The 9,456-nt window shown below is 30.5% G+C and overlaps 1 protein-coding gene across 4 annotated transcripts; it reads right to left on the bottom strand.

Moving 5' to 3' along the window:
* Positions 1 to 1,744: 1,744 nt before the first annotated feature.
* Positions 1,745 to 9,153, bottom strand: LOC133198627 (uncharacterized). Of its 4 annotated transcripts, none has more exons than XM_061334671.1 (6): positions 8,967 to 9,153; positions 6,848 to 7,046; positions 6,398 to 6,505; positions 6,242 to 6,308; positions 4,440 to 4,639; positions 1,745 to 2,240 (listed from the first exon to the last, which is right to left on the bottom strand). In XM_061334671.1, the coding sequence occupies exons 1-5, from the start codon at positions 9,114 to 9,116 to the stop codon at positions 4,441 to 4,443; spliced, it is 723 nt and encodes a 240-aa protein (XP_061190655.1). In that variant the 5' UTR covers positions 9,117 to 9,153; the 3' UTR covers positions 1,745 to 2,240; position 4,440. The 4 variants fall into 4 exon arrangements, 3 of the variants coding, with proteins under 3 accessions (XP_061190655.1, XP_061190656.1, XP_061190657.1); XM_061334672.1 differs by having other exon boundaries at positions 4,526 to 4,639; XR_009722524.1 differs by lacking the exon at positions 6,242 to 6,308.
* Between the last annotated feature and the right edge of the window lie 303 nt (positions 9,154 to 9,456).

The following is a 9,456-nucleotide window of genomic DNA, read 5'->3' as shown; positions in this document are numbered from 1 at the left end:
AGGTTTTATAGTTTTGAATCGTAAAATTATTTTTTGAAAGTCAGAATCGCTTAATAAATAATTTACCATAAAAACATAACTTCCTTAAATCATCACTTGCACTCAATCTTCAGGGTTTACAAAAACGCGCACTTTGATTGAAATAAACAACAATTTAGGAAAAATAAGATACAAGGTTTCATCTACGGGTACTTTGCGATCTACATGTATGTAAATACGTGTAGAATTTCAACATTAGCAAAAGTGATGACGTAATGCACAGATTTATCCCGTTACACGTACAGTACAAGTACACCTTTTGTTTGCGAAACCTCTCTATTGAGCTTTTTTCGTTTTCATTAAAATTGGTTCACATTTGATTTATACGTTTATTAACAATTTAAATTTTCGTCTAAGTCAGCATTGTTCTCGAAAAACCTCAACGTCACGTCAGAAATGTATTAATATCAAACGATTTTTAGCCAATAAGGAGGTTGGATCCTGCCATTAAAAGTAATGAGAATTTTTTATCAGTATATGTTTAGAATTTATACACATAGTTTAATTAAAAATCAAAACAAAAAATGGGGGTCAATGCGCTTCTTTTGGCACTACAGAGCATTTAATTTGACCTTTTTGCACTGTAAAAACGTCTTCCACATAAATCAATTGTTAAAGTTTTTCCTCCAATATTTTTTATTCAAATAAATTATGGGAACAAACACAGTCTTATTTCATCTTGAATAGACACATTGAAATCTGTGACAACGAAAAAAAATTTCAAATTACTCCGCATGTTCAATTATTTGACCTTTTTGCACTTAAAAAATTTCATTTTTCTGGCATTAAAAATTTAATAAGCAAAAATATCATTTGAAAGTAATGACATTTTACTGAATTTAAGAAGAAAGGTTAAAAGTATCATATATATTCAGAAAATAAAATTAAAAATTGGGGGTCTGTGATGTTAATTTTTAGATATTACTAAAATAGTGTTAATTTTAAGCTTAAAATAGGGATATTTTTTTCTTGATTTCCACAATATATTCGCTATATTTATCAAATATGATGATAGAATTCATGACAGTTTATTTAATACCTAATTTAGGACCAGTATAAAACAGTTCACTGCAATAACTCTGTGTGCAGACTACATGTAAAAATAGGAATCCAAATTTAACATACTTTAAATACTTCAAAAGAGAAAAAATGATCATTTTCTTCTAAAAAAAACCTTCCGCTACAAAATATAGTTCCTTACTAAATGCTTTTGGTATGGAATTTAATCATGGAGTTTTAACTGAATATAGTTTAATTGGCATTGTAGAATCCAAAATTATTGTAAGAATTAAAACTTTATGCAGATTTTTTTAAATATAGGTTAAGACATAAATCGGCTCAAAAGCTCAGGAGCGAACCTCATCATCAATTCTTTGAATTTAAAACTATGGTTTGAGGTCTCCTGTTTGAAAGAAAATACGGAATAAAAACGACGAGTTGTGATTAAATGCACACCTCGATTTCTCTCTCAGTCAATATCTTTTTCTCATACAAAGACAACATCGGGTATATACATGTATATATATATATATATATATATATATATATATATATATATATATATATATATATATATATATATATATATATATATATATATATTAGAACAACTTCTAACTGTGAAAGGAAAGGATTTTTCAGATCCATTAAAACAATGGAATTCATAACCAATAGATATATAAGCAATGAAAAAACAAAAGTTCTTTCCATTCCTGATCTTCGAAATAACGATGGCCTAAAACCCATTTGACGTATAATTGTAGATTTTAAATAAGTAGTTATTTAATTGAATCAATAATGTGTCTTTATGACAGTCTGCTATATTTTTTATACGTAAAATTAGATTTAAAATCCGAGTATTTTGTTTCATCAAACCCAGGGTAAATATATCAATATCCTCAGGGTATGATAGATAATATCTATACGCATACTTATTTGTAATTAATATCCTATCAATAATTTTATTCCATGCCGTCATATTTAGAGTAAAGTTTTCTAATGAAGGAGGACTGATATTCACATAAATGAACTGCATTCCTTTCTCCAATAATGAGAGGTCTTTGAAGTTTTGCTCGTGTTTCTCAACATCTTCATCTGTCAAACTGCATAAGATTACTCCTATGTTTTCTGTTTTCCTTAAAATATTGTCATTGGAAGGATAATCCAAATCTCACGTGACTATTCAATTCCAGTTTCAAAACCTAAAAAAATATGATTATTTGAATGATGAAAGAAATTCAAAATAATAATGATATACATAAATGTATCCCGTCGAAAGAAAGAAAAAAATCATGTTGTAACATAGTACTTATAATTTTTAAAGTATTGGCAACAAAACTCGAACAAATTAAATAGATACGTAAAAAAAGCTTATAGAATTAAACTCCTGCTGTGCTGCAGTGGAGACTGAGTCTGTTAATACATTACTATTACTATCAACGAAGGGTTGTGTCATGTTGGGGTTCATTGGTCAACAGAAAGAAATACGGACAGGGGTAATTTTTTTTCTTTTAAACCGGGGACCATGAATACCTTCTAAGCATTCTGTTAACTCTCGCTAATCGCACTTGCATTTAAATACTGACCCTTTGCTTATTTACTTTTTGACGAACTTTTGGGTAAACATAACACACACCACCTGCTTTAGTTGCAGGTGGGAGGAGACAACAAGTTTAGAGCAGAATTAGTCATTAGCTACCACAACGCACTTCCCTGCCCCGAACCTCCTTTAAGTAATACGACAGAATGATACTTAACTACCATTTAACGGCGACATCGAATAGCTTTTCATAACTTTTTTTTCTTGAGGTGGCAGAGGAATACGGAAGTCATTTTGTCGCGCCCAAGTACATCATAATGACGGAGACGTGTGCTCATATAGAATCCCTGAAGCGAAATACATTGAACTGTGAACAAAAAAAGGCTTATATAGCGGTTGGAACACGACATACTTGAGAAAACTAATATATCAGACAAGATTACTATATTGCTTTTACGAATCGAGTTTAGTCTTAAAGTTCAGAATTTTGCGCTAGAAATGTATTAACATTTATTAATAGTTTCCGTGTATATCTTGTATATTCATAGATGCATGTAGCTTGCCTAAATTGTCCGGCTTGAATTGAGCGTAAAATTTATTTCCGGTCTTTTCATTATTACTGCATATACCAGCGCGACAAACACTGTATTTATGCAAAAAGAACTACGCACGCTAACTCTCCATTCCCGCCTACATTTTACACCGATTTAATTCAATACCAATGGCAATTTGGCCGCAAATTCTTTGTTGAATGCAAAGGACAGTTCAATGGTAATTGACTGATAATATTAATGCCAGTGTTAAATAGTTAATTACCCCTAATCCCAGCTCTTTGAATAAGAGAGGTAGACGATATTTTCCATTGAAATCGGGCTTTCAAGCATCAACACATTTTAAAATATTCTTGGATATGAATAAATGTTCCTTAAATCTTTTCTTATGTTTTACGCATATAAAATTAAACATATATTATTGATAAAATACAATGTTTTAGTTGTAAAATCCTTTGAAATCGGTGGGAAAATAAGTATTTGTGTAGTTTTTTTGTCTGTAAATATATGCCCCCTTCCCCCCCCCCCCCCCCCCCGTGAAACAAAAAGCTTTGGTATGAATTTGTGAAATGACAGTTTATATTACCTGTAAAAAGGAAATTTTGTTTCACGGGGGGGGGGGGATGTTGTAAAAATATTTTCCGTTTTCCGTTGATTTCTATAGTAAAAAACACAAGTTTTACCCAAATTATAGAGTTACCTCTCTTTATTTTCCCAAAGAAGTAATGTATTATGGAAATTCATATAAATATCTATATAAATATGAAAAATCATTCATATATGTTAACTTTTCAAAATTGACTTGGAGGTAGGCGGGAGAACAATGCTATCGTTCGCAGTTCTTTTTGCCTTGACAAAATATCTTATAATTTAGTACATGAAGTATAAGTACATTAACTTATTTTGTCTAATAGTACAATTTATGATAATAAATAATGCTTTGGTCATCATACTTTTCTTTAGTATTCAATTTAGATGTTTTACTGACTATAGACAATATGACCAACTAATTACAAAACTTTATCTCATCAACTTTATGCAATAAGCATACATGCAAAAAGAGTATAAACTACCTGTGATAACAACGACTTCTCTATTGAGAAAAATGTTTTTCCTTGAGTAAGCCTGAGACGTTTTGAAAAATCTTAAATAACAAAGCTTAAGGATAGTGTTCTTCCTAGAGAACATTTACAATTAGTGTTGGATTCATTTATTAAAATCCATCGTTTAAAGAAAGTTTTTAAAATTGCTATAATTTCATTAGTATCCTTTGCAGGTGTTTAAAGAATAAGAATAGCGAAAATACTCACGTCATAGAATATTCCTTCGTTCTTTGCAATGATAAATTAAAAAAGCGATGACGCAAATACAAATTACAACGACAGCACTAATATACCCCAAATAAGATTCATCCTTTGGTGCAGGTTTAGGCATTAGGGTGGTATAAATGCAGTTTCCAGATGTGTCGTCACAAACCAAGTTGTTGGGCTTGCTAGCGCTGTAGTTGGAACTGGGGAAAAATAAAAAAAAAATGCTCAATTTATTGTGAGGTTCTGATATTTCACTATTGTTCAAAAAAAGGAAATATTTATTGTTAGATATATATAAAAATAATTGACCTTAACGTAACTTCACCATGACATGTAAATCCAAAAATCTTTTTTATAGTATGACGTGCCACACATTTGAAGAAAATTGTATAGGAAAACTCTGACCCACTGCGCCAATCGTGTTCGCGTGCATTAACAACCAAACAAATGAAAGTATTGTGAAAACTAATTCCTGCGACAAAAGCCATTTTTATATATTCCCTTTCACACAGAAAATTACGTCAAGCCGAAGAGAGTTTACCTAAATCTCTTTAAAAACTTAGCTGTTATTAATTTTATTTCACATTTTATCTAGTATATTTTACAGTGAATATTTTTTTTTTGGTACACAAATACTAGGTCCATAAATTAATCAACTTTACTGAAAACGTTTCACAGGAAACTACGTTTCAAATTACAGATTTCAATTAACTAAATGGTCACTGAGAGATCTGGGAATGTGGCCAAACAGCTCCAAGTTTTGGTAAAAGATCCAACGATGTCCACACTTTTTTTTCAGCTAATGACCACAACATCGAAACGTAACATGATAAATGAAATGTTATGTATTCAAAAAACAAAGAAGCAAACATATCTTACAATAATACAAAGATAGCGTATACAATTGTATTCTGCTGCATACATATGAGTATCCAGGTGCTCGTAACATACATGTAAAGTTTGCCACGTTTTTGACTGAAGTAGTATCATTAGTATGACTTAGGTGCCATCTTAAGATCTATAACTTTAGGACATGGGTATTTATAGTGTTGGTAATGCTTAGGGGACCCGTAGAGCACACCTAGAATTTAAAAAGCTTAGTGTTTTTAAGAATGCGATAGAATATTTCTCTGTATTGGCTAATCATAAAAGATGACGATATATTAACCTTTCTATATCATGTATAAAGCTCTTTTTTATGTATAAAGCTCTTCTTTTTATATATAAAGCTCTTTTTTATGTATAAACCGCTTTTTTATGTATAAAGCTCTTTTTTCTAATCGACAGATACGGCTTCAATTACATGTAAGCCCAGATCTAGCTGCTAAAAACAATAAATTTTAAATGTTTTGGTGATGATTAAATCATCAGAATTGCTTATCTGAAATAAAGGTTTTTTGGGGACGGACTTGTCTTACAAGATACTTAGACCAGGATATCTTTTGAATAAAACAGGTGAAGATAACAAACAGTGATAACGAACAGTCTTATTTAACCTTACAAACAACGTACATTGTGAGTAGGGCGTATGATTAATAAATCAACGTAAAAAGCTACATCTTTAATTTGGATCTTTTATTTATTTTTTTTGTTCGAAAATCCATCAACACAGGGTAGCGATTATATCTTTTGATAATGTATAGAATGGATAATGTGCTTTTTCTACAGAGGCGTATGCCAGTATATTCAAATTACATCTTTGTTCGCTGCATAAATCTAAATCCAAAGAACCTTGTTAGGGTTAAATACCCACCTTCTGCACGTACAAGATATGACGCAGTATTTTATTAAAAATAACATACATCGCATGGCAACTTTGATCTGCCATAAAGCATCTCAGGTCCCGGTTTATTTCCAAGCATTTAGGGACTAAAAGTGGTAAAACAATATTATAAAGAAATTAAGTTTACAATGTAGCAAATATCACATATTTATAAAAAAAAAATGATCATCCTTACATTGGAAAATGTTGCTACTGAAGAAATGTGTCCCTGGACATCCCTTGTTAAACATACTACAGTCCTCTTGATTCACGAAACCAGATGTTGACAGATGTAGACAATATCCTATAATATTACTTGACAATATTACTTACTTACAGATTACTATGAAAAAAATTCTACTTTGCTTTATCCGTTCCATATTTTTTATTCACATTTTTAGAAAGTAACACTTTACATATTAGCAACTAGCAACTTGATTTCAATATAATTTTTTAATAGGTAAATTAAATATACATGGAATGAAATAGAGTTTTGGAAAATTTCATCAAGTAATATTTTAAATTTGCATGAGAAAAATATAATGTACCTGTTATCTTACATTGAGTTAAAAAAATCATTATAATTTCATATGAAACTTTGAAAGCAGCATATTCAATAAACAGAATAATATTATACAATAAATACCCTTTTCAAAAAGACCCATTATATGATCATAACAAAATTCGATTAGAGCTGTCTTTTCCTGGTTGGGAATGCACAGGTATTGGAGTCTTTTGTTGGCGTCATGAGAACAGTTTAATCGGGAACCTGCTCTGTACCATGAGAAGTTAGTTGTAGGACAGGAATCCATCTCATTGACAGGAAAACGATACTTTGTTGAAAACTAGATATTAACAGAAAGTAAAAGTTTACTCAATATAATTAACATCACAGGGAGAATTAAACTATGCTTCCGTTAACAATGATGCGTTTTCATATACCTTAGAGTTTTCTTGAGGATTGAGTGTATTAATGTCTTTGAAATATCATAGATACTGGTAATTTTTTACAAATAATATCTCTTCTAATTGACAAAAATGACATTTAGAATTGACAGAAAGAAAATTACATATTTATTAATACTTTAATTCACTATCATTAAGGCTAATGTTGACTGACTTTTTTCATGCAAATTGTTAGGCAATTATTTTCACTAAATTCTCTACGGATATTTCAGTTTGCCCAATCATGACAAGGGGCTTATAATGGATATGACCGGTCGACAGGGAATGGTTACTCCTCAATGGCACCTGTTCTTAATTCCTATGGGTTTTTTTTAGAGGTCTGTATTTTCTCTGCTCCAAATTTTTATTGTTTTAAAGAACATTTGACTTCGATTACATTCGTTATCTTCATATTTTATTTGATCAACAGATTTTTTAAAGATAAATTTCCTTTTATACATAACATCATGTTGTTAATTTTCTTACAACTCATTTCGCTCGAAATGGCTATCTTGAAATTCTATTGAATAAATGAAACCGTTAAATTTGTAAATAAAAATATGATTAACGAAATATTTCTTTAGATTTTGCAATGAAGGCAAAGGATATAAATTATTAAGCTACTTAATCTGTTCCCTAAAAATTAGGGACGTCAAGATATTCATTTTCCATCGTCGATTAATCGATTGCATTATTCGAGTGATAGTCGCACATTCGGAACATTTTCTGAAAATAAAATTTTATTTCAATCTTCACTAAAACATGAGTTATTTACAACTCAAAAACCTTTTTGCCTAAATCTATTTAAAACTTAACATTTCAATTAATGCAACGTGAAGATAGCTCTAGAATGTATGATTTACCTGTCAATCAAATTCATAAATCTGGCTGGTATTTCTTTTATTTAAGTAAGCATTAAAAAATTGCCAGCCGATATATTTTACAGGTTATTGTGAAATAAATTGGGGGGGGGGGGATGGGGGTAATCTCACACAATCCACAAGTCCGATGCCTGTTACATTGTCAACAGTAAGATACTGCTTATTCAATTGTGTATTGCTCCGGCTATCAAAATCAAATTCAAATGTAAGCGAATTGTGTAAGTAATTATCGAAGTATCAAAATATGTCATGGCTATGATGTTTGCATTTGAACAATCTTAGAATATAAAAAAATAATTGTTTTATGTTATAAGATCTACTCCAATTAATAATTTTACAAACAGAACCCAGTACATTGATGGATAATTTCTTACAAAAACCACACAGGCGGTAAATGACAAAAGGTTCTCGCGATGGCGAAGCACTTATAATCACTGCACTTTCTAAATGTGCATGGAAACAGCTTTTTGTTGAGAAAAAATTTCTTATCGACTGTCTCTGAGGAAAGACGGTTCTTCAATATTGAAATAAAAATTACATCTCGTTATCACTCTTTTATTGCATTTATTCAAAAATAATATTCGAATTTCATTACATTATTCGGTCGTCGATCCTTTCGACTGATAGTCGAATAGTCAACTATTCCTTTTTATCCCTACTAAAAATAAATTCAATAAAGTAAAGTTCCTTAATTTGTGTTTATTTTTTAATTTTAGAATTAAGAAATCTAAAAGATCCTTACGATGCATTTTCATATTTTTAGTTTCTGAAATTTCGTGTAAACCCCCCCCCCCCCTTCCCATTTTCTCAAACCTAAAATCCCAAATCTGCCCCTGGATTCTCAAAAACAGTTTGATATCTTTAAAGAATTATACAAAAGGATTTTAGAAATTTACGATGTAAAAATTAAATGATAGAAAAATGATTGTAAAAAATTACCCTTTTTAATCGATTGAATTTACTGTTAAATTGTCTGGTTAGGTTTGGTCTGCTAACTTCAGTCGATGATACTACAAATGTAACCAAAAACACGAACAAACAGACACAAAATCCCATCTGCTTTTCGTTTAAGAACACCCTTGAGCACATAATGTCGAGCACAAAATCACAACAGCTTTTTACCTCTCTCCTATCTTTCAATCAAAAGTTTCATGTACGGCTTGGTTTTTCTTACAACGATGAAAGATCCTTAGACTTAAATTATAGGTATTTTTAGTTAAGGACCTTAAAGATTAGACTCCAAAAAATATATAAACCGATATGCCGTGGTATTTAAGTGTAGAAAACATTTATGTTTTTCTCATTCTTTTGTGAGGATTAATTTTATCCTGTGTGGTTTTTAAATAATACATGCACAATAAAAATATGTACCTTTTAAAATGAAGCAAAAGATTGTATTTCAAGTAGCTATTCATCTAAGTTACCATTC

The sequence above is a fragment of the Saccostrea echinata genome, unplaced genomic scaffold (genome assembly GCF_033153115.1).
Source record: "Saccostrea echinata isolate AGI-Se365-2 ecotype Australia unplaced genomic scaffold, CSIRO_AGI_Sech_v1 ptg000033l, whole genome shotgun sequence".
NCBI classification, from domain to species: domain Eukaryota; kingdom Metazoa; phylum Mollusca; class Bivalvia; order Ostreida; family Ostreidae; genus Saccostrea; species Saccostrea echinata.
This window is presented reverse-complemented; position numbering and strand designations above follow the sequence as displayed.

Excerpts from the sequence above, each read along its gene's own strand:
- LOC133198627 (XM_061334671.1), bottom strand. The coding sequence starts at position 9,116 with ATGTGCTCAAGGGTGTTCTTAAACGAAAAGCAGATGGGATTTTGTGTC. Across the intron at positions 7,047-8,966 it reads AATTCAATCGATTAAAAAGG|TTTTCAACAAAGTATCGTTT; the intron begins GTAATTTTTTAC and ends GTTAATATCTAG. Across the intron at positions 4,640-6,241 it reads GATCAAAGTTGCCATGCGAT|TTCCAACTACAGCGCTAGCA; the intron begins GTATGTTATTTT and ends ATTTTTCCCCAG.